The sequence below is a fragment of the Podarcis bocagei genome, assembly GCF_964188305.1.
Source record: "Podarcis bocagei genome assembly, chromosome: 1".
Lineage (NCBI taxonomy): Eukaryota > Metazoa > Chordata > Lepidosauria > Squamata > Lacertidae > Podarcis > Podarcis bocagei.
The window spans coordinates 28,656,314-28,680,946 of NC_138125.1; the positions used below are offsets into that span (position 1 = coordinate 28,656,314).

The 24,633-nt window shown below is 41.2% G+C and overlaps 1 protein-coding gene across 2 annotated transcripts; it reads left to right on the forward strand.

The window, feature by feature from the left end:
• The first annotated feature begins 1,264 nt into the window (after positions 1–1,264).
• On the forward strand, positions 1,265–24,369 carry GTF2A1 (general transcription factor IIA subunit 1). 2 transcript variants are annotated; one of them, XM_081174140.1, is made up of 9 exons: positions 1,265–1,524; positions 7,979–8,080; positions 9,048–9,279; positions 13,407–13,471; positions 16,642–16,717; positions 17,439–17,572; positions 18,460–18,780; positions 19,085–19,174; positions 20,397–24,369. In XM_081174140.1, exons 1-9 carry the CDS (start codon positions 1,510–1,512, stop codon positions 20,502–20,504), a joined length of 1,143 nt encoding a protein of 380 aa, XP_081030266.1. In that variant the 5' UTR covers positions 1,265–1,509; the 3' UTR covers positions 20,505–24,369. The 2 variants fall into 2 exon arrangements, with proteins under 2 accessions (XP_081030266.1, XP_081030265.1); XM_081174139.1 differs by lacking the exon at positions 1,265–1,524 and adding an exon at positions 5,243–5,561.
• The last annotated feature ends 264 nt before the right edge of the window (positions 24,370–24,633 follow it).

The window sequence follows — 24,633 nt, forward strand, 5'->3', positions numbered from 1 at the left end:
AGTGGAAGACATATGAAGGATGGGGTTATAGACATATAATTTTGCAGAGGGAATGCTACGGATGTAACATAATGGGTGTAATGGAGATAGGTGAATACAACCCCATTCTCAGAATAGACCCATTGAAATTCATGGCCATGACAAATTTAGATCCACTCATTTTAATGGAAAGTTAGGTGAATACAACCCATGGGCCTGTGGACAGAGAAACGAACAGTAAGGGGAGGGGCAGCCCCGAGATATCATTATGATCAGGGCCATCTAAAACTGTTTGTCTATTTCTTCTGCTGACACTACCCAAATACTGATTTGGGTTAGAGAGCTAAAAATAAAACTGTTAAGGTGATGGAAGACTTCCAAGTAGTGTACTCTTCTCATCATGTTTGGGATAGCTCAGTTGGTAGAGCATAAGACTCTTAATCTCAGAGTTGTGGGTTTAAGCCCCATGTTGGGCAAAAGATTCCTGCATTGCAGGGAGTTGGACTAGATGACCCTCGTGGTCCCTTCCAACTCTACTATTCTATGATTCTATGTGCGGCAAAATGGAATTTGGAACAAGTGAACCTGCAACAGAACATTGCAGCGTGAAATGTTCCTGTTCAGGATACTCAGTTCCATTTCCCCTTTCCTGGTTATACATAATTATTTTTACACCTAACAGCCAACCACCATTCCACACCCATTGAGTTTGCTCAGTATTCACTGGCCTATTTTAGAGTCTTCCTCTAGGCTTCCTCTTCAAAAAATGTTAATTGAAGTTAATTAAAATGTAAAACTGGCCCTGATAATGTTCTGAGTGGTGCAGTCCTGGTTTAGCTTTTTTCACTCAGAGGACAAATAGACCCAAGAAGCCAATGGCTCAGCATCTAGTGTCTTCATTCAGCCTATTTATTGCCCCTTGTATTCAAAAAGGTGGGAACTTCTGTGGGAATCCTTTAAGGTGATGCATGAGGCTAAAGGGAAAGTTTGCAAATTGATTGTAAGCGTGTATGAGCACAACTAAAGCATATCGCATACTGTCAGCCGGTGGTTAGCTTTCTGTGTGTATCTGCATGCTTCAGCAAATGTGAAACCAGAAGTATCTGCAAAACCTGCACATAATTTGTGAAACTCCAGAAACAGTACTTTAGAAATATATATAGGCACACAGCACAATCAACTGAAGTCAGTTTGTGCCAGCAACCTTTCAGAAAGCCGTGACTTGAAACTTGCTTTGCATTTACGAGAACCATTTGCAGCTGTGTATAAATATCACATGTTACAAATTCAGCTATTCTCATAAACTTGCCAGGTCCAGACAGCATCCACGCAAAAGTTCTTAAAGAACTGAAACGTGAAATTGTTGACTAGCTAAGAAAATATGTAACTTGACCTTGAAATTAGCCTTGATGCCAAAACACCAATTTTTAAAAAGGCATCCTGGAAATGAGGGGAAATGGGTGGAAAGCATTATCAAGAATAAAATCACCAAGGATACAGGAGAACAAGTCTTAATAAAGTGGAACCAGCATGACTTCCGAATGGGTAAGTGATGTCTCACTAACCTATTAAGAGTTGAGTGTGTCAACAAGGATATAGAATTATAGAGGCAATCCAGCTGAAATTGTGTACTTATACTTTCAAAAAGCTTTTGACAAGTACCTCAACACAGAGGTAAGCTTAGTGTATAAGCTTAGCACTCGTGGAATAAGAGAGGTCCTCTTATGGACTGGCAACTGGTTAATAAAACTGGAAGCAGACTAGGAATGGACAGAAAATTGAGTCCCCCAAGAGTGTGCATTGGGACCTGTACTTTTTAACTTGTTCATAAATACCATTTAGAGTTTGAGTCACGTAACCTCAAAAAGAATTATTGTAGAGCTGGAATACATTTAAAAAAGGGCAACCAAAATGATCAAGAGGATGGTGCAACTGCCCTATGAGAAAATGTTACATTTGGGGCTTTTCAGTTTAAAGAAAAGGTAAGAGGTGACATGATAGAGGTGTATAATATGCATGGCATTGAGGAAGTAGACAGAGAAAAGTTTTCCGTCCCTTCTTACAACACTGGAACTTGTAGACATCCAAAGAAGCTAAAGGTTGGGACACTTGGGACAGATAAAAGAAAGTACTTCTTCACCCAGTGCATTGTTACTATAGAATTTGCTCCCCTAAGAGGCAGCGATGGCCACCATCTTGGAAGGATTGAAAAAGAGGATTAGACAAAATTCATGCAGCATAAATCTGTCAGTGGCTACGAGCCACAGCACCTGGCTATGTTCTACCTCCGAATGCTAGTTGCTGGGAATCACAAGTAGGGAGAGTCCTGTTGATCTCGGGTCCTGTTTTCAGACTCCCCATAGGAATATGTGAGAACAGGATTCTGGACTAGATGGGCCATTGAGTTGATCCATCAGGCTTTTCTTATTGGGCTTTTGCTATGGGCTGCTTGCCAGGAAAAAACCCCACATTTGTCCCCACCCCTCTACAGCTATAGCCCCTTGTTCATAGCCTTCATAATAATGAGAGTATCAGCCATCTAGGCTGCATTCATGATAGAATGTGTTGAATGTGTTGAAACTGGCCAGACTCCAGGAAATTATTAACTACAAATAACTAGAAATGCCACACAAGTGTTAAAACAGCACAATGGGGGTGAATTACAGGCAGTATCGTCATTAAAATGCCTCAGTTTCAGGTTGGAAGTTTCACAATGCACACTTATCTGGGAGTAAATCACATTGAATTTAATGAGTCTAATTGACAAAGCAGATTGGCTTCATTGTGGATAAAAGCAGAGAAATATTGATAATCATTTTTGTTGTTCAATGAATTAATCCCTTAGCAAGGCATTTATTTTTCACTGTATTACTTCCTCACGCTGACTTCAGTGCCTATTGACACAGGCCCACTTGCTATAGAGTTTTAGCTACCTGCTGAATAACTTTTTATTTCGGCAAACCTACCAAGAAATATAATTTAGCTACCTACATTTGTTTTAAAAGTGTTCCTTATTTTGTCTGTGTTTTAATGAGAATTATTTTATGTATATAGTATTTGTATTTTAATAGTTATGTGGAATTCACCTGTTTTATCTACCATTTTATTTATATGCCACTTAGAGCAATATTTGATCAAGTGGTTTATAAATCTTATAAATAAAATAAATTCCCATTAAGTGACTACAAAATGAAATGGCTTGCAACAAGGCTGCAATCTTATACCCAGTCTTCTGGGAGTAAATAGTGAACTCAACAGGGCTTATATTTTTATATACTGTATTTTTCGCCCCATAGGACGCACTGCCCCATAGGACGCACCTAGTTTTTTTTGGGGGGGGGAGAAAAGAAATTTATTCCCCCCCCCCAGGCACGGAGCTGGCACGGGGGAAGCCCGAGCTTCCCCCGACCCCAGAACAGCCTGCTATCCGCAAGCCTAGGGAGCCGCGCTGGTCTCCCCAGGGTTGTGGAGAGCTGCGCGAAGCCCGGGCGCGCTCTTCAGTGCACCCCAGGCTTCGGAATGCAGGCAGCTCTGTGCAACCCGCGGCTTGGCACCGGGCTGCGGAGGGTTGCGCTGGGCTCCCTAGGGTTGCGTAGAGCTTCCTGAAGCCTGGAGAGCTTTGCGCTGGGCTCCCTAGGGTTGCACAGAGCTTCCTGAAGCCTGGAGAGCGAGAGGGGTCGGTGCGCACCGACCCCTCTCGCTCTCCAGGCTTCAGCGAAAGCCTGTATTCGCCCCATAGGACGCACACACATTTCCCCTTCATTTTTGGAGGGGAAAACGTGCGTCCTATAGGGCGAAAAATACAGTATGTGTATAGGATTGGGCTGTCTCTTTGCTGCTATAGAGACATGACATTTCCTAACCAGTTCTTAAGTTTAGCTGTGCAATCCTAACCATGTCTACTCAGAAGTAAGCCCTACTTAATTCAATGGGGCTTATCCCCAGGTAAGTAGGGTTAGGACTGCAGCCTAGAGCCAGTGTGGCATAGTGGGTACAGTGCTGGTCCAAATCCCTGCTAAGCCCACTAGATAGCTCAGTTGGTTAGAGTGTGATGCTGTTAATGCCAAGTTTGCAGGTTTGATGGGACAGCTGCATAATCCTGCATTGCAGGGGGTTGGACTAGATGATCCTCAGGATCACCTTCCAGCTCAACAATTATTCTATGAAGCTCCCTAGGCAGTCACAGTCTCAGCCTGACCTACCTCAAGAGCGTTGTTGTGAGGATAAAAACTGGAAGGAGAGAACCATGTGGGCAACCTTGTGCCCTTTGGAGGAAACGTGGGCTATAGACGTGACAAATAAATTATGAATTCGCTCGCCGCTTTGAATGACAAATGGGGTTTACTGTCTTTCCAATACTGGGGAAGTTCCTGCTAACTTGCAGTGCGCGTTTTACCAGTCCGGCCACTAAAATACTGGCTTGCTGAGCACATCTAAACCCCAGATAATGCTCAAACTTCAGATTCACACAGAACAGCTGATGAGAAACAGGTCAGCATTACCAGCACCCCGCCATATAAACCTCCATCATCTTGTGAGTGGCGGGGGCAAGGATAACAGGCTCCACGAAGCTTACACCGGCGCTTCCGGTGCCTAATAGAACAGGACAGGCAACGCCTCCCCCACCTCCCGCCCCAAAAGGGACACGATACTATAGAGATGTGTGCCTAGAGAGGCCGCATATTTTATATTACATTTTCCCGCCTCACACATGGAAACTGGTAACGCACCAGATGGGCTACTTGTCTCCTCAAGCCATAAAGATAGAAACAGGTAGAGTCGCTAAACTTCAGGTAAAACATCGAAAGCCATCGTCGCCCGTGAGCGCGCCGTTCCAGACTTCGGCGTCTCTATGGCTAAGCCTATTCTTTACACGTCGGGCATAAAGGCGGCTCAAATCTGGGCAGAAACAGCCGCGCGTTGCGAGCAGCGGAATAGCCAAGGAAGCCGCCATAGCGGTTCGGCTCCCACTTCGGACTTCCGCCTCAGTATATGTGTCATGGCGTCAGAAAAGCGGAAGTCGTGAAGAGGAGGACGGCGGCATCTCGCTCCTTCTCGCGGGACGTCGCCGTCCTCCCCCTCCCTTCTCTTCCCCGGCCTCCCCCTTTCTCTGGCCGCTCGCGCAGCTGCTCGGCACTCGCTATATAAAGGGGCGAAGCGAGCAGAGCAGGCGGCTGGCGGCTGCAGCCCAAGGGCCGCCGTGTAAGGCCGGGCCGCGGGGGGAGGGCGGCCTCGGAACGCGCTTTCCCCGTCAGCGGCGGGCGAGGGAGAGAAGGGGGAGAGAAAGAGAACGGAGGGCGAGGGGAAGCCCCTGAGGCGAGACCGGGGGGAGGGAGGGGAAGACGGAGAGCGCGCGAAGTAAGGGGGGAGGAGAAGAGGAGCCAGCAGTTTACCTCAGCTCGCGGTCTTCCCTTAAGAGAGAGGCGAGGGGGTTGGGGGGAGGGAGAGAAGTGCTTGAAGGTGCCTCAGCCGCCGCCCGCCTGCCTGCTCTTGCCTCAGCCGCTGCCTCGTTGGGGGTGTGCGGTGTCCTGCCCGGGGGGTTGGCGCGGGACATGGCGAGCTCGGCTAATACAAACCCCGTGGTAAGGACGCAAGGGGGAGCCTCGAGGCGGGGAGGCGGGAGGGCCGCTGGGCTTGTGTGGAGAAGAGGGAGGCGGTTGTTGCGGCGGTGGTGGTCGTAGTATGGGCGGGGGGGCGGCGGGAGAGAAAGAGAGAGCGAGCCAGGAGCGGACCCTCGCTCGGCCTCCGCCCGGAGCCACAGAAGAGGAGGGAGGCGCGCTCGCTCTGTCTCCCTCGGAGCAGCCGCCGTCTCCCTCGCGCGCTGCTTCGGGGGTCACCGCGGAAGAGGCGCCGCGGGCGTCTCGAGGCAGCCTCCCGCTCAGCGGCTCTTCCCCCTCCGCGGAGGGCGTGGGAGAGAGAGACAGACAGAAGCGGCGGGTTCCCCTGGCGCCTCTTTCTCTCCCGCCCGGGTGGTGGGTGCCTTTCTCTCTCCCCACTTTCTGAGCGAGGAGGTTGGGGTGGGTGTTCATTTTTTGGAAAAATTTAAATGTATGTGTGTGTCGGTGACCAAAGGTTGAAAAGCACTTTTTAATTCCTAACCCGGCAGAAGAAGAAAAAAAACCAAACCGAAGTCTCTCTTCCTCCTTTCCTCCTCTTCCCACCAACCCCCATCTTTTCTCGGAAATATCTTTGACGTGCGCGAAAAAGAAAGCACTCTCTTAAGCCCGTGCGAGGTTTCCCCAGAAAAGGTTTTTATTTAGCATTGCTGTAACAAATACAACGATTAAGCCTCTATTCCTCCTTTCCCGCCTCCCTTTTCTACGCTTTCCCGTCTCGGTTTAATACTAGACGACACAGTTTCCCCGAGTCTCTCGCTTTCCACATCGGTTTGCAATAAGCAGTCACACGAAGGGAAAAACAACAACAAAATAACCCTGCCCCTCTTATCGTTATTTCCCCGTTTCACATTTTTTAAAAAAGAACAAACTGAATTTACTAAGGGGGGGGGGAATAACACTCCCCCCCCATCCCAATAAACCACTGCTGACAAACCCGGGTCCAGGCGGCTCCGTTGCAGATTTGGCCGCTCTTATTTTGTGCTCTCAGATCCATCATGGCTTCCCCTCGCTTTTCTCTCTCCCTGCTCCTTGTGTTCCTCCTCCCTGTGGCTGCCCTGTTTATATAGAGCCATTGCCGCTCTCTAATATAGACTCTGCCAGGATGGGAAGGTGCTTTCCAGCCCCACGTCACCGCCTCTCCATTTAAACACCACATCAGCCTTTAAATAGGGAGAGAGCTGCGGAAAGCAGGCTGGGAGGTGCCTGCACAGCGCAAGCTGAAAGGAGCTCGCGCTCTCTCGTTCAGAAGCTGCCGCTCTCAGCTTTCAAATTCAATTTGCTGTGGCTGTTTGATGACAAAGCGGCTGGTGCATTTCTGTCCTTCTAGCTGTTTTTTTTTTTTAAATGTATATTCGGTGAAATAGAGAACAGTTTGTTTTTCTGCTTTTTAAAGCATTTACAAGCTCTTGCCTGATCTTGTATATGTTTTTTGTTTGTTTTTAATTGTTTCTATCTTTATTTTTTTATTGTGATGTGTTGTTTTGTCATTGTTTAATTTGGTGTGTTTTCTTTTGCCTTTTTGTAAACTTAAAACCCTAATAAATACTATTTTAAAAAAATGTTTATAAAGAACCAAGTCTGAGCTCAATGGGGCTTAATAGAAGTGTGTCAAGAATTGTGTACTTGCATAGTAAAGCAGTATTAAAAATACCTGTGTGTACATATGTTTACATGTGTCAAAGGATAGATGAATTACTATCTATGCACAGGGTACAGTGAGAAAAATGGTTCTTCTCCAGTTCATAGTTTAGCAGCTGAGTGTTCAGCATTATAGCCCCGTTGAATTCAGTGCTGCTAAACTGTTTCATTGTTGTGATTCTATGTACCTTGGGTTAAATCCGAGTGAGCACAGTGGTGTTTATATCTAACTAGACCTACATATGATTTGTGCTGTAAAAGCTGCCACTTTTAGTACACATGGTGTGAATTGAAGCTTTAGTCACACTTGACATCAGTTGAGCTGGACTGAATTGGAGCAGAGTACTTTGGTTTGATTCACATTTTGTGAATCAAGGTTACTACATACTAGATCAGGGCTACAATGGTTGGGCTACAATTCACACCATCTCTCATCATTTGCCATGCTGGCTGGGGATTACTGGAATTGTAGTCCAACACAATCTGGAGGGCCAAAGGTTTCCCAGCCCTGCATTAATTGTCTTATTGCTAGAAGTGCTAAAATTCTCTGGAATGTTATACAGATGTGATGGTTTAATAACTTTTTTTAAAAAATTATTTTTTTGAGACAATTAAAGAAGTATCCACAAGGATTATCTGTGAAACAGTAGTTTAGTAATTTAAATATATATCTAGAAGTGTTTAGAAATATTGCTAGCATAGATCTCATTTAATAAGCTGGTCTTATCTGTGACTTTTTGCAGCCTAAACTATATAGGTCTGTGATTGAAGATGTCATTAATGATGTCCGAGAGGTCTTTCTGGATGAGGGTGTTGATGAACAGGTTCTTGTTGAACTGAAAACAGTAAGTTATGTTCACTACAAATTACTTGCTGTTTGCAACCTTGTAGCAGTCAGTGCATAAAACTCACAGCTTGAAGGGCTGTATTCTGTAAATATTTATATAGCATGTCACTCCAAGTATTCTGCATACGTTTGCAGAGATTCTTCCTTAGAGCACCCCCATAATGGAAGACACTGCTACCCCTGAATTGCAGGTGGAGAACTTAACTAAGGCCACCTAGTAAATTCAAGGCTGGATTAACATTTGAACTGGGAAGTTGTAGCCATTGCTCTACATCAATTCTTTAAAGCTTTAAATATTGCTGTTAAATATAAGTGTTTTATAGTGGTTTTCATAATTATGTCACCTTTCTTTGAAGAAGATCTAAGTATAATGGTTTTAATGTGACTGCTGCTTAATGACTTTGCAAAAATTAATAGTATACTTTGAACATTTTTCATTATCAAAATTGTCTTCCCTCCATTGTACTGAGAGAAATTTTCTTGTAGTTGAAATTTTCAGTAAATGAACAATCTAATGTGTGAAATGAAATTTAAAAAAAGTTTAAGAATATCTCAGGAATTCCATTCAGTAATATTCATCCAGGAAACAAAATATTTCCTTCCAGTAAAGAGCAAGCTTTGTATTTTATATTTATTGGCTTGGTGCAGAATATTTTCTAATGGCTGTTTATGACATCAGAATAGATGTCTTTTTTACTATGTTGCTGATGTCCCTTAGAAACTGCGTGTCTGGATGATGCTATCAATATGGATAGGAGTGAAAGGAGACTCAAATACAGAATGGAGCCAAATTCATAAGCACTATATAGGTTCCCTTTATTTTCCAGAGGATTTCGGGTCACCTCCCTTCAAAATGAATAGATAAGAGAGAGTACATTGAATCAGTAATAATAATGTAGAGAGTATATAGTTGATGTATGTAAAAAGAAAAGTGTCCTTAAGTGAATCTTGCTTAATAAACACAGCTGTGGGAAAACAAGCTGCTGCAGTCCAAGGCTGTAGATGGATTTCATTCAGAGGAACAGCAGCTTTTGCTGCAAGTTCAGCAGCAGCAGCAACAACAGCAGCAGCAGCAACAGCAGCAGCAGCAGCAACAACAGCAACAGCATGCTCATCATCACCATCACCCACAGCCACAGCCAACAGTTCAGCAGCAGTCCCAGACACAGCAAGTCCTTATTCCTGCAACACAGCAAGGTAAGAACCGAGTTCCTTTCTGGATCTGAGGCTTTGTAAATTTACAGCAGTGTTTCATACAAAGAAAAATTAACAGGAGTACAAGTTCTCAATTCCTTCTTTTCAATTTACATGTTGTCTTCAGTGTATCACAACTAGCCATATCTCAGTGGCAAAGCACCTGGTTTGAATGCAGAAGGTCCTAAGTTCAATCCCCAGGTAGGGCTGGGAACGTCCTCTGTCTGAAATGCTGGAGAGCTACTGCCAGTCAGTGTAGACACTAAGTGGGCCAGTGGTCTGACTTGGTATAAAGCAGATTCATTTGTCCTTAATTGACTGATATTTCCCCATCTTAAAGTGTCAGTTGCTCATAAAATGTCCTTCCACTTACTTACTATAATTTCAAATATTACTGGATGTCAGGGCTTTTTTTCAGCCGGAACTCACCGGAACTTAGTTCCAGCACCTCTCAGGTGGGTGCCATTGCCATTCTAAGAGAACGAGGGAGGTGTTCATTGTGAGTTCCAGCACCTCTTTTTTTAGAAAAATAGAACTGCTGTAAGTGAAGACTGCAAGTATGAGGTGCATAGTATGAGGAGCTGTTCTAGTGTTTGCAGGTGGTTGTTTCTAGGACAGACCACCAAACTATTTGAGTCTTAGAAAACATTTAGGAGAGTACATTTAAGGGAGCACCAAAAACTCATTTCACAAAAGAAAAATTGGCAAATCTTCCCCAAATAATACAAAACACATACATTTACCAAATAAACCCCAAACATGCAGGCACTACTACTCCCCAAACAAATAACTGGGAAGGCAGTGGACCTCTGTGTGTGCTGGAGGTGTTTGTCTCAGTGCCCTGTGGTGTCCACGAGTGCCACAATAATTTAGAACATGACTGGGCTTAGCATACGCTATCTCATAGTATGAATTTCTACAAAAATCAAACGTACACCAGTAAGGCAATTCAGATTTTTTAAAAATTAAAACAATACTGTATTTCCTTAGTCTGGACGAAAGTAACAATTGTTTCATCTTACTGATTTTTAGGATGATTATCTCCAAATAGCAGCTGCCCAATATGACATATCCATACTGCTGCTCAAATGTGTGCAGGTGGTACATAAGTGCTATCTCAAGGACTAATGTTTAGATTCTGTGCAACACCTAAGTAACAATGAATGTCTAATGCTTTACACTCTCTAGAAATGCCCCCAGGTTTAGACAATATTTTTTAGTGGAGATGGGCAACTCTGAAGTCTTATGGGGGAATTCATGCTCTTCTGATCATTCCTATCAGTGCAAGAATTTGTGCTTGACAGCAGATTTGGGGGAGGCAAGGGAGGAAAGCCCCATTGCACTGGGTTTGGTTTTTTTTAGTGTGCCAGCTTCATTAAATCTGGCCCTTAGAGTAAGCCACTTGGTTGACTTGAGGCAATCATGTGGTATAGGCCGGGGAATGAGCTACCTGCTTCCTCCAGGTTGAATTGGACATAAAGCCATCAAGCAGTCTAGACATGCTCTCAAAATATGGGAGCTAGTTAAATCCCTTAAGCAAAAGACTTGTTCAGTTAAACATTTGCTTACAGAGAACAAAGAGCAAATTTTACTCAGAGTAGACCCATTGATATTAATGGGGCCCATTTATATTAATGGACCTAACTTGGTTGTGATCATTCATTTCAATGGATCTGCTTTGAATAGAGCATAGTTAAATACCACCCAATATATAAAAACTACTTAAGAATATTTCTTTCATCATTTTTTGGCTTCTATAGCTTCATTAAGCAGGGTTTGTTAAATAAAATGTGTACTTCCTAAAGTCCCAAATGGCCTCCCTTGCTCTGAAAAGGCTCTCATCAGCCTATGTGTCTCCATGCCAGCATCAGTTAGAATCTTTGTTTCAAGTGACTTTTCAGCCTTTTTCAAATGTAAGGCTTCTGTTACAGAATAAACCATCAGCACCCTGGACCAATTAGAGCTGGAGAGGCAAACAAATATTTTATTGTGACCAAAGCAGATACGGTTATCAGCACTCTGATTTACTGCTTTGGCACACTGGGCAGGTTTGAAGACTGGCTAAATCTAAACCCCATCTGCATTAGACAAAAACAGAAGTTTCTGTATCTTTCTCCCCTCCCCTTTTACAGAAGTAATTGCAGCTTCAGGTAGAGGGGGTGCATTTTAGATGGAGGAAAACATTCAACACTCCTCAAATGCCCTGATGTTTTTCAGATTAGTAAAACAAACCAGGAGGTATCACATCTAATTTAGTACTCAGTTAAATTGAGACTCTTAAACCAAACAGGCAGACTAAGCAGAATACACAACTTCCTTACATTATGATTCTAATGTAATTTGCACCTGCTTTTTAATTGTAATATTTTTATAACCCTTTTTGATCATTTGGTAAAGAGTAGGCTGTGAGTATAAACCAGAAATAAAACTTGCTTCCTGGGGTGTCCTTATCATGAGGCAGGAGTGGCAAACCATTCAATCTGTGTAACAGATATAATTAAAGAAAGAAAACACAAACTGCTAAGCTATTTTACAAAATGGAGTCTTGGACTTTTAAGATGGCTTCCTTCATACCAAGTTGGCCAAACAGTAGTGCTCATATTCAGCATAGGTCAGGCTCATCACACCCTGCTTATCACTGTTCTTCCTTTCTCTGTTAGGATTTTAGGTCCTTGGCTTAAAATGTTTGGAATATTGTAGTGGATATGATCTCTTCCATATAATAGTAAAGGATATGAACTTAAACTAAAAACTCACCTCTCTTAGCAAGCACAGAGGTAAAACTGAACCTTCTGCAGTGAGTGTGATAATTGCCATACACCTTTTCAAGACTTCTAAGTTTGTTAGGAATTGTTTCTACTGAGGTATGTATCTGGTGTTGGTGTCCACAATATAAATAGAATGTGATATGGAAAACCTCATTTGAAGAAGAAACATTGTTGGTTAATATTCCTTTAACTGGGTTACTAGTTTAGTGGATTGTGGGATTGCTGTGAGTGTAATTTATCAGGCTTTTAGAAAAAAATTTGATGACGAATATTTTGGTTAACATTGGTTAAATGCAAACTAGATTAGTGTGATTTCAGGTGAAATACCTGATTGGAAAAGCATACTTTGAGAATGCTCATCAATGTCTCCTTATAAACTGGAAGAAAAAGTTTTGTGTGGTACAGGGCTCTGTCCAGGCTCTAATGTGCTTCAATATTTTCATCAGTGATTTACAAGAAGAGGTAGAGGGAATTCTTAAGAAATTTGCAGATGACCCAAACCGGCTGTGGCTAGCTAACATCTCAGAAGACTAAAATAAGATTCAAAATTATCTTGAGGGAAAGGAAACGGGCTTAAATTAACAAAATGCAAAATTCTATATTTCCGGGGGGGGGGGGGTGGTGTGTAAAAATGCATGGGTACTGAATTGGAGATCCCAAGTCACAAGACTTGTTCCACTTTATTCTGCTGTAAGTACATGTGAAAGCTTCCCCAAATTGTAGTCAATCACAAGCTGAACATGAAACAGGGATACGGCTGCAGAAAAGCTTATAGAAATATAGTTTCCAAGTCACAGGATATAATAGTTCCACTTTATTCTGTGCTAGTGAAATATCATCTGGGGTATTGTATCCAGTTTTGGACACAATACTTTAAAAAGGATATAGGCAAATAAGAATGGGCTTAGAGGAGGGCAACTAAGATGGTCATGATGGGAAATGACACCTTTGAAGAAAGATTGACGGAACTAGATATGTTTAGCCTGGAAAAGAGAAGACTGAATGGAGACATGTTTGAATTCTTCAAATACCTGATGGTCTGTCTCATAGAAGAGGACAAAGACTTGTTCTCAACCTCTCCAGAAGACAGGATTAGATCTAATGGGATTCAATCACAATATGAAAGATTGTGGTTTATTGTTAGGATAACTTATTGATGGTAAAAGGAGAATTATCTGGAAGTCTTTGAGCAGATGTTGGTTGGATGCTCAGTTCTGGATTTCATGCATTGATTAGTGGGTTGGACTAGAACAATATATAAGTCCTCACACACTGTTCTATGATTATAGTGTTAATAATAAGCTATGGCAAAGTATTCTGTCGTGATTCAAGCATTGATTACCTTTTTCTCATTTGTTGTAGCACCTCAACAACAAGTTATTATGCCAGATTCCAAGCTGATACAGCACATGAATGCATCAGGCATGGTAAGATTAAGCAGTTTATCTTTAAGGCAAGCATGCCTGGACCCAATTAGGAAAGATTGTGACCAAGCCAAATTATAGTCTGCATAAAGAAAAACTAAACCCGCACTGTACAAAATAACATTGAATTGTATAAGCTTATGCCTCTTTTTCAGTGACTGTTTTGAATGTTTAGTCTTTTTTAAAAAAGCAGAACACTTATGGTAGTAGCTAAATGTATTATATAGGTTATAAATTGTGTACCACTTATCAAGAAAAAAATCTTAATATAAGGTCTAAATATGGACCTGGTTTACATAATCACAGTCATAGATAAACATAAACTGGTAAATATACAATGTGAAGGTGCACAGGGCAGAAATAATGGGCTCTTCACTCCACCACCACTCCTGCTTTCAAGAGCTAACCCATGGTGTGGCTCAGAGTTATGTGAGAACACAAGCTCATGTCCCTGTTATATGCAGCAGTCTGATTTGTTTTCCAGAATTCTGAATAGATTGTCAATTATTATTTCACAAGAAAATATTCTTATAGAATTTTACAGGTTGAATCCATTGTGTCCTTTTCAATGAACAGCAGGGCTCCTCCCTGTGGAAGGGATGTGAGTTAGTGGAGGTTCCTGCTGGTGGAAGTTGAAGGAGGCATTTTTTGCCTGGTCCCCCAGCAGCTTCTTTTTTTATATAAGTAATATTTATTGGAACACAAAAAATTTTAAAATTACACAGAAAAAGAAACATCATTACAAAAAAGAGGAAAAAAACAAAAACACAAAAAGAGAAAGAGAAAATAAAACCACCACTTTCAAATTCTCCAATTTCTGTTACCTTCTTTCCATGACCTCCTCCCCCTCCCATCTCTTGTATCTTAGTTAATAATTGTCACAGCAAATCCTTTCCATAATTCATGATATTTTATCCTTACGTTACCTTACTCTATTATCATCTTATCTGATAAGAACGACCTTAAAGCTTAAAACTTAAATCTTTTTTGCCAACTTCTCATAACCGTTACCTTTTTGCCAGATTCTTTAGAAATTTTTACAAGAGCCAAGTAATTTCATCTCAACATTTTCCCCAAATTCATAAAACATTTCTAGTAATAATGATATAGAAAAGATACAATAAAATAAAATCCAATCTTCTTCCAGCGTCCCCTCCCCCCGGTCCCGGGATTGTCAGTCTTTTCTTGTCCATTAGTATGGCACATTAACCTGGTGCTCTTATATCCGAGGCCTTTAAGTCTCTTCCATGCCCCTTTTGCAGCTCTTCTTCATATTTTCCTTTCACTCGCGGGAACTCCAGCTTAATAGTGTTTTTGACCCTTTTCAGTAGATCAGCCCCTTTCTCACAGTCCAGACTAAGCTCCATGTGTTGTTTAGAAACATTTCAAATTCCCTCCAAGATTAAAGGTCCCAACAACTCTAAACCTCTGATGGCCCATTACCAGACTCGGGAAGTCCAACCATCTCTGCAAAGGGGGGTCAGTGCAACCCCCCACTTCCAGTTCAATCCAAACTTTACCTTTCCAAATCTGGTTTTTTCCAAGTTCAATTATAAGATCCAAAGGCTCATTTTCCTGCTGGGCCAAAAGTCCCTCCATCCCAGGCGTCCCAGATTCAGCAAGGTCCTCTTCTTTCAGTTGTTCTGTCATGGCAGGCTCCTGTTTTAGATCCTCAGTGGGCTCCATATGATTTCCCACTACCTGTTCGAAGGTTCTGGCCGCATTAGTCATAAAGTCCATCTTCTGACTTAACTGATCCAATAGGGCACTCATTTTACAGAAAGCACACAACAGTGCTTCTGAAGGCATTGTCCTGCAAGGTCACAGAATTCTTTCCCACAGTTGTTATCAATAACAGCCGCAAGTTCCCAGGACTTAGTTACAGTTCCATAGTTCCCCTCTAGGGGGAAAAACTTCAGATTATCCTTTTCCTTGGAAACAATAGCGACAAAGTTTCTTCTTCTTTAAGACATTTTGTCCATAAACGAAAGGAAACAATGGAGTCACAGTGTTTCCCTCCCTTTAACTATCTGTCAAAGCGTTTGTTTCTGGTCAATGAGCTTCAATCATCAAATCTGACACCCCGCTCCAGGGTCAGGACAATGGAAAATTACTTTACTTTAACTTTATTTCCACAGGTTTAAACAACTCAGTAAATGTCCCCCTTCTTCTCCTGCTTCCGAAGGGGGGTTCCACAATTTTGAATGATGAGAGACGATCCTTCAAATGTGATTTTTAAGGCTCTAGTTTACGTTGTCTTGGCTTTGTTATGACTACAAGAGAACGGAAGGGTGACTTCCTGTTTAGCCTTTCCATTTCAGTACCAAATTAGGGTGAATTTTAGAGTCCAAGTTCCTTTTATTTCGCCAATTCTTGTTTAAAATCCAGATATTTAGCGTTCCAGTACTCACGGTTAATTATTTTCAATGCCAAATTGTCCCAGGAAAAAGGCAGCGCTCTCCGGTGACGGCTGTGCGGCTTCGCTCCGCAGAAAAAGCAGTCGACTCACAGCACTGCGCCACTTCCCCCTTTTCACTTCGGAGCCCGCCAAGTCCCACGGCTTCATCCGCCTGTGATTTTCAGAAGGGTCCCCGCTACGCCGCAGCGGAAAAGACCCGTTTCTTGCGGAGCTTGTCCCTCCAGTTCAGAGGGAATCCGTCATCGCCGGAGGCGCCACCCCGGAAGTCCCCCAGCAGCTTCTTGTGCTGCCTGCTACACTATCCCAGAGTCCCTCAATTCTCCAGAGCAGCTTTTTAGGAGACGGCAGAAATAACTGGCTAAAATTGCACCCCCAGTTTCCTCCTCTAGTCAATGGCAATTCTGGATCCACTCTGGGTAGACCTATTGTGTGAACTGGAAGAAAAGGGAATTAATTGTTTAATATTTGTATTTATAAAATAAACAGTACTATAACTGACTTAAAAGCCATACTCTTACAAGAAGCGTAAGAGTATTGTAAACTGCCTTGTGATTCTCAGATGAAGGGTTGTATAGAAATTTAATAAATTAAGAAGTGCTCAAAGCAGTTAAAAATGTGGGTGGAAGAAGAAAGCTGTTGTTATTCTAATATAGAGACACGTAATCGGCTATTGAAATCCATGTGCTGCTTCGTCTTAAATCTGTTTTCATTATAGAATTTATTTTTGCTGCTAAACTAGTTTCTTATATTTCAGAGTGCTGCAGCCACCGCAGCTACCTTGGCTTTGCCAGCTGGGGTTACTCCTGTTCAGCAGATACTCACAAATTCAGGTTTGTGTTTGTTTGTTTGTTTCTGTATGTGTCAATATGCATTTCTATAGTGTTATACTTTAGAATATCAAACAAAAAAATGTATCAAATTATATATTTTGGAAGTGGAGAATAAGAAGCATAAAATCAAAGCACATGGAGGGGAAGGAAAGGGAACCACTTGCCTCATGGTCTTCTCCTGACTACCCACCATGCTAATGTCACCACCACTTGTTCTGTTTCTTGGGAGGCAATCCTGCAATCTTCATTATCAGAACATGGGGCATGAAGACCATAGACCAGACATGTGGGAGGGCAGGTTAGCAACTTGTTAAGCTGCATATTCACGTTAGCATGGCAACTGCAGGAGGAGGAGGAGAGATGCATGTTCTGCTTGCCCAAACAGTAAATGAGATCTCTCGGTGCTCAGTGCCAAGCCAGCACGGGGGCAGTTGTGTAGGAACAGCCACAAATGCACCACACTATGCTTTTGAGCCTCCAAGAGTCCTCTAGTTCATTAATAATGCAGACAAAATGTAAAGTTAGATGAACTCTTGGTCTGATTCAGCAAGGCAGCTCACATGATGCAAAACTGACATGGCTAAACAGTAAACTTGTAGGGTATCAATAGACATGTCATTGAATTGAGAATTTTCCCAGTGTAACATTATTGGTTTCCTTTGTAAGAAGAGAATGTTCCACAAGTTAAGTGAGATATTCAAATGGACTCATTTTGTTACAGGCCAAATCCTACAGGTGGTTAGAACTGCCAATGGAGCTCAGTACATCATTCAACCACAGCAGCAAGTGGTTCTACAGCAACAGGTTATACCACAGATGCAACCTGGTGGGGTACAGTCTCCTGTTATTCAGCAAGTAAGATTGTTTGGTTAACTAAGGGGAATCTTCCAGGTCACTTTGCAGGTATCATGTTAGCACAAAAATGGGAGAGTTAAGGGAAAGGAGATGGGTGTGAGAAGAAGTATTTATAATTAGGGACAGAGCAAACATTGTTTTTGTTGTGACTGTGGCATAATTGATTTCAGTAAAGTTAAACAATGACTCACTTAAAAGATTAAACACTGCTGACACCTTGTAGATGAAGAAATGAATGGTGTTTATCTACTGAACTAGTTTTATGTATTCATAATAAAGCTAGCACGTTGCTTTCTTCTATAACACATCAGCATAATGAAATCAAGCAGGATTAGGGGCAGCTCTTTTTGGAAACGGCTTCAGTACAATCCCTTATTGCCTTACCCATCTGGTCTGTGTTTGAGGAAAGAGGCCAACATGGATTTGAACAGTCTAAACAAATATGAGGCATCCTGACTAGAGAATCTATTGCTACTTATGAAGATGCATTAGATACTGCTTAGTCCTTTTTTAGCTGCTGCCACCTTATGAAGCAAAAGAATGGAGACAAACTTGAGTCCTCCCTCTGTTGCACTGGAGGAAGATAGTGGAATGGAAGGAGGACTCAAGTTTGTCTCCATTCTTTTGCTTCATGAGGTGGCAGCAACTAAAAAGGACTAAGCAGTGTCTAATGCTAGCTGTTAATCAAAGTAGGCTATATTTTAGTAAATGCCAAGTCCTTAATAATTATTTCCTCAATAATTATTGAACATAAATATTCATATGCAAGGTTTGCAAGAAACAGAAGTAGATTGTCTTGCTTGTTTTATAACAGAAACAAAAACTGAGACTTAAGTAGGAATTATAGCTGTGATACAATAGCTTTTGCTTTAATTATTTTTGCTTAGGTTTTGGCTCCTATTCCTGGAGGTATCTCACAGCAAACGGGAGTGATTATCCAACCCCAGCAGATCTTATTTACAGGAAACAAAACCCAGGTAATACCTACAACAGTGGCTGCACCCACAGCAACACAAGCACAGATTCCTGCAGCAGGTCAGCAGCAACCTCAGCAGCAAACAGCACAGCCACAGGCACCTTTGGTGCTACAGGTAGATGGAGCGGGTGACACATCATCTGAAGAGGAGGAGGAAGAAGAGGAAGATTATGATGATGATGAAGAGGAGGACAAAGAAAAGGATGGAGGTGAAGATGGCCAAGTTGAGGAGGTAAATTTTGATGTGTCTGCTTCGATTAGACTTTCCCAGCACATATAGATATCATTAATGTGTTAATTCTAGCTGAGTTGGTTGTAGGATAGGAAAAAAATCTGCTCCTATTAGATAAATGGGTTTGAAAGGTTGGGGGCGGGAGCTCAAAGTGGTGAGCTTTTGTCAGTTAAAGAACATGCATGACTAGGTAATATGCACATATGTATATTTTAAAACAGTAGTGTCTTCATTGTGTAGGACTTCTATATAAATGTGTAATGTTTAATGAATTCAGTCATCTGAATACTCAAATATTTTCTAGGAGCCTCTGAATAGCGAAGATGATGTGAGTGATGAAGAAGGGCAGGAATTATTTGATACTGAGAATGTTGTTGTGTGCCAGTATGACAAGGTAAATCTGACAAATATGATTCCTAAAACCTGCATTGCGTTCTGAAAAAAACATATACTTGAGAGAATATGTATATGTTTTTATGTTTGTATTAATAGTGGTAAAAACCTCACTTTCCTAGTACAGTTTGCTGACAATTTAGAGCTGCAATTCTTAATAAATTTAAGCAGTTAGAATCATTTATTTAAACCTTTAAAACATGTCTCCAGTTAATTTTACATGAGCTTGTAAAAGTTTATTAGAAGTATTCATAATATGGAGATAGGGAATCTTTTTCAGCCTGAGGGCTGCATTGCCTTATTGGCAAACTTCTACAGGCTGTATGGCTTCAGCAAATGGGACACAAGGAAAATCCATTGTGTGGCGCAATGGATATGATGCTTATCTCTTTGCAGTGGTCTACATACCAGCCAAGCAAAAGTCAGAGGTGTTCTCACACATACAGTCACTTGCATACACACATATGGACACCTCCGTCTGCATCCCCTATCCAAATAAGAGGTGTTGATTACAGTTCAGAGATACATTCCATCCACTCAAATAGGGTGCAGGGCTGATGTGGAGTGTGGTTTGGGGAGGGGGCATGGCCTATGAGAGTCCCAAGAGCCCAAACAGTGAGGCACAAAGAGCTGCTTTTGTTGCGCCCAGGTTCTCTCCCCTTGGTTTAAAAAAGGGATCTTACGCTGCATACAACAGTGTGTGAGCCCCTCTGTGCCTATTCCCTCTGACTATGCATCTTAGAAGGGCTTTAGGGCAATGTGATACAATACGGTGTCATGTTGATTTGAAGTTACTCCAGGAAGCATGGCTGCTTCCCTCTTGCCATACTTCCTGGAGTGGTTTCAGAGCATCACTCTGATGAAACCCTTCTTACTAGGGTTAGTGGAGGGAATGTGTATAAAACAGTTCACACACCTGTGAGCAGCATAAACCCCTTATCTTAGAGGGTTTCTCGTACATGAAAGACCAGTGATTGAGAGCCAGAAGGAACCTTGTTTGAGCTTCCCTCAAAGTGGACATAATATCTGTTTGGAAGCCCCAGTGGAAGGGGAAGAGGTATTTTTTTCTGAGATCGCTTCTACCTCCAGCTACCCTTCCCATGCTCTTTTGGGCAGTTTATCCACCCCTCCAGAGCAGATTTGGGTGGGAGGTTTTTGTTAACAAATGTAGTATTTTAAGCTTGGGATGTTTCTCTTCAACTTTGGCTTCCCTCCTTCAACAGATTCATAGAAGTAAGAACAAGTGGAAGTTTCACCTCAAAGATGGAATCATGAATCTTAATGGAAGAGATTATGTATTTTCCAAAGCTATTGGAGATGCAGAATGGTGAAGTTCGTTACACAAAACAAACTCAAAGCAAAAGCAGGAGATTTTGATTCTTGGACATAACACTTCAACAGAAATCTATATCTGCGCATCGGAAAAGAACAGTAGAACCGAGACTGCTAGAACAAAGAAATAGCATGGCAACGTTGACACTACTTCAAATGGGAAAGCTGAGGCATTGGTGCAGCTAGCTATGCCTGAAAGCTGGTTTTGTATTAATACCTTAATTAACCACTTCTTCCTATAGATAAAGGTAACTAGCATGTGAGGCTTAATCTCCCCATACACTGATTTGAAGGAACTCTTCTTTTTTGGTAACAATACTATGGGAAAAGCTTAGTGTGTCTTGTGTATAAATTGTGCTGACCCATTCTTTCTCGGAGGGGTTGGTGAGAATCTTGCTTAAACTTGCGTGGAGGTTTCTAACCAAACAGTAAGGACTGAAGCATTGAGTTCTAATAATTACCTTGTATGAGTAAAACTATTTTTAAAGCCCTTGTGCTGGGTCATGCATAATAATTTTATCTACAGTTTTAGGCCTTTTATATAAATTTTGATCCTGGTACCAAAATCCTCATTTGTATTTTAAATTTAATAATTCTGAATCTTTCATTTAATGCGATGTTGTATTTTAAAGGGTCTACAGATGGAAGCTTTTAATGTCTCGGTCTTCCTGCTCTTTCGAAAGGTCTTTAAAGATTGAGCAAATCTAGTCTGCTATGTGCTGAATTATTGCTTGTCAGAAATCAGTCTTTAAAAATATGATTTCACTGGTTAACCTAAACTTAATGTGTATTCCCATTGCCAAGTGAGTGTGCACTGCCGGTTATGAAATCAGGTTGCAAGTGAGTATGTACTTTGGGAAAGGGTCTATCTACAGCATTGAAAGAGCTTCCACTTTCATTTCAGTAATACTGAAAAATATAGTGAACAAAATCACCCTAGCTCTGATAATTGAGCAAGCAGTAATTGCTCAATTAATCAGTTCCTCAATAAATATCAGAAAGTTGCTGTTGAGGCTGTTTTTTTCTGTGATTGTGGCAGTGGTCTTTGGAAATTAGACTTTCAGAAATGCAGGGCCTCTTTGCAATATGGTGGGGTTGAAGTTCAGGCCAGATAATGGAAGACATGGACTTCCAGATTTCCTGTGCTAAGATCTGGAGGATGCTAGTCACCTGAAAAACAGTGAAGAGCAGATTACCCCCTTGCCCTTCTTTCAGTGCTTGTGTTTGTATGAAAAAGGAAACTTATAAAAAATGTTTTTCTATTAAAATGGCCACTGTGTTTAATCAGCACTATGTATTAGTTCCTTCCTCTTCTCTTCACAACTGTCTTCTTTGCATTTTGATTCAGATGCGTCAGTTGTTCCTGCTTACAGAAAATCCATGCAATAAGCAGTTAGGTCTTTCTGCACCCAGGATGTTGCTAAAGTTTAGCCAAATTTGTCAGTACTGTTGTATAGTGACATTCATAAAGCATCAAGAGTTTTTAAATGTAAACATTTCCTCCCACTTTCTGATACAATATATATTGCCTATTAAACCTGCATCAGTGGGTGCAGTTTTAGCTCTGAACTTGAAGGTGCGTGTAAGTACTTTATTCCCACTGTGTAAAACAACGTAGGTTTAAAATAATATATGCCACTACTTAACATGCCAAGATTGTGACTATATTGAGATCAATTGCCATTTTCCTTGCATCCTTCTGTATCTTATGGCCCACTCACAGTATATCCTAGTTTTTAAGTATGATTTAATACAGGCTTCAGACCAATCAGAAATATTGCACTGTGAAACAAATAAGCTGCAATAGGCTACCATTTACTATTCATTACTGGAACCCAGATACTGTACAGGTGACTTTGCATTGTGTACATCATGGGCACTGAACAGCTGCTTGTCTTTAGCCTTTTATTTATTTTAAAGGATACCACAGCTTTAAAAGTGACCTACAGATAGGCCTATATGGAAGCAGGCATAGTGTCTTGCAAGTTAATTGTGGGTATGCTTTGGTTGGTGAGGGTGTTAACAAGTACCTGTGAAGTGCTTCTGAAAGCCAGTCACATACCAAACTTGTGCTCTTACTTGCTCCATCAAGTGTTCCTTTTTAAAATCAAAAAGTGTGTTTTTAATTTTATTTTATTGTAGCAGCTTGCTGTAAGAATTTAGTTTGCTTACACTTATTGTTGTACTTGAATTTTAATCATGGTTTTAACAATGTAATTGAGCAGACCTTTTTGTTAGGTTTTCATTGAAAATCATCATTCCTTTTGGGAGGGCAAGGGGTCCCCATGGTTAGTCTTTAAGCTTTTTGTCACTTGATTCCCCCCCCCCCCTTAGACTTGGAATTTGTTTCTATTCAGTATCTTTGCTTCTGAAGCAATTAACGGTTTGCAAGAAGGGCTTATGTTTAGATTTGCACAGAGAACAGGAGCACCTTGGCAGGGATATAGAGAAAGCAACTTCTAAATGTTTTGATCAGGGCAATGGGAGATTTACAGAGTGATTACACAAAGGTGAGAGTCTTGTGCCTTTGCAATCTTCAGGTATTCCTCCTTTGCATTGATTGATGTGATATGTAGGACCCTTGGATTCCTTTGGTTGTAGATGTCCTACAGAGTTTCAATTGTAACAAACACCAAGTCTAATCTTACCAGCTTTCTAGTATGTGCAATCATTTGAAACTTCTACATTAAAGATGGACTTTTAAGGAGGTTTTAGATACTGTCACAAAGAACTTTATATTGGACTATTTAAATTTAATGTGTAAGGTGTGTCCCCCTCCCTGCTCCAGCTGCCTAGTGGCAACCAGAGTTTCCATCTCCCTTTCTCCAACCTATATCATAACCTGCTTTTTGTCATTGGTCATCTCCCTGGAAATGGATCATGAGTTCACAAATACAAATATTGTGCTAGCTGTCTTTTTCAAGGGGATGAAACTTGTAATTGAAGAACAGTTGCTAGAAAAAGCAAAGAACAAGCAACACGTGTGATATATCCAGATTTGTAGAAATGTCATATTAAAAATAGTGTTAGCACCTTTGGGTTTTCATTTTTTGTCTGTTCACATCAAACAGCAACAATGTCCCCATGTTATTACTGCTGAGTGAAAACTCTGTAGTTCCAGTGCAGGAGAGAGGAAAGAAATAACTTTTCACTTGTTCATAAATCCCTGCTCTTCTGCTTTTAAAAAAAAAAGTCTCTTTTGGCTTTGTTTTATGGAGGTGGGGAACAATCCCCAAACCTAACAAATTATAATTAGTTTGGTTCATTGTATTCAAGATAGCAGACCTTGAGTTGAAATGAGCGATATCAGTTGTAATTTAAGAGTTAAGTTTCCATTTTTGGAAGATATTAGAATATTGGTTGTTTGTTTTCTCCGTTTTTAAAGTAGGTCAGGAATGTTCAGAAATTTGGCATTTTCCCCTGTGACAAAACTACTTGCTTATTTTTTGAATTCTTGATTTGGATGTTAACAAAGAACAAAAGGGCGTTTTTTTTAGTGGAAGGATAAAAACAGGCTAGCCACATGTGGTAACATCATGCATTAACTTGCTCCTGTGTGCCTAGAGTACCAAATAATTTAGGGAAGTGGAAAATATCCTTAGTTGCTGTTCTGAGCTACTATTGTCAACTGCTGTTGTACATATACTGTTATGTGTAAGGGGGTAAATATATTTATTATGTTTGTAAAATTCAATCTGTACAATTGAAGATCAAGGATGCTCTTCCTGGGATGTACAGGATGTGTTTCAAAGGCCATGCTTGGAATACAATTAGAAAACTTAGTATTTTGATGTACTAAGACCTATTTTAAGTTTAATATTTTGCCTTTGCAAAAACTTTAATTAAAGATGTTATTTAAAATAAGCTTGCCACTTTTATTTACTATTTTGTGTATTAAAATACTTTTATGTGTAATCTAGTTGTATTCACTTTGTTATGACATAATTATGCAGATGACAGGATTAAGCAAGTTCTGAAGCTGTGAAAAGCTCAGCACTGGGTCAGATGCAGAAAACAGACCACAGCTTGACTTTTGCAAGGTTCTTATTGAGCTGTATAAGCAGACTGGATTTTTATTTGCATCCTTACAAGTGATTCAAAAGGAACATGTAAAAAAGCACAAGGAAA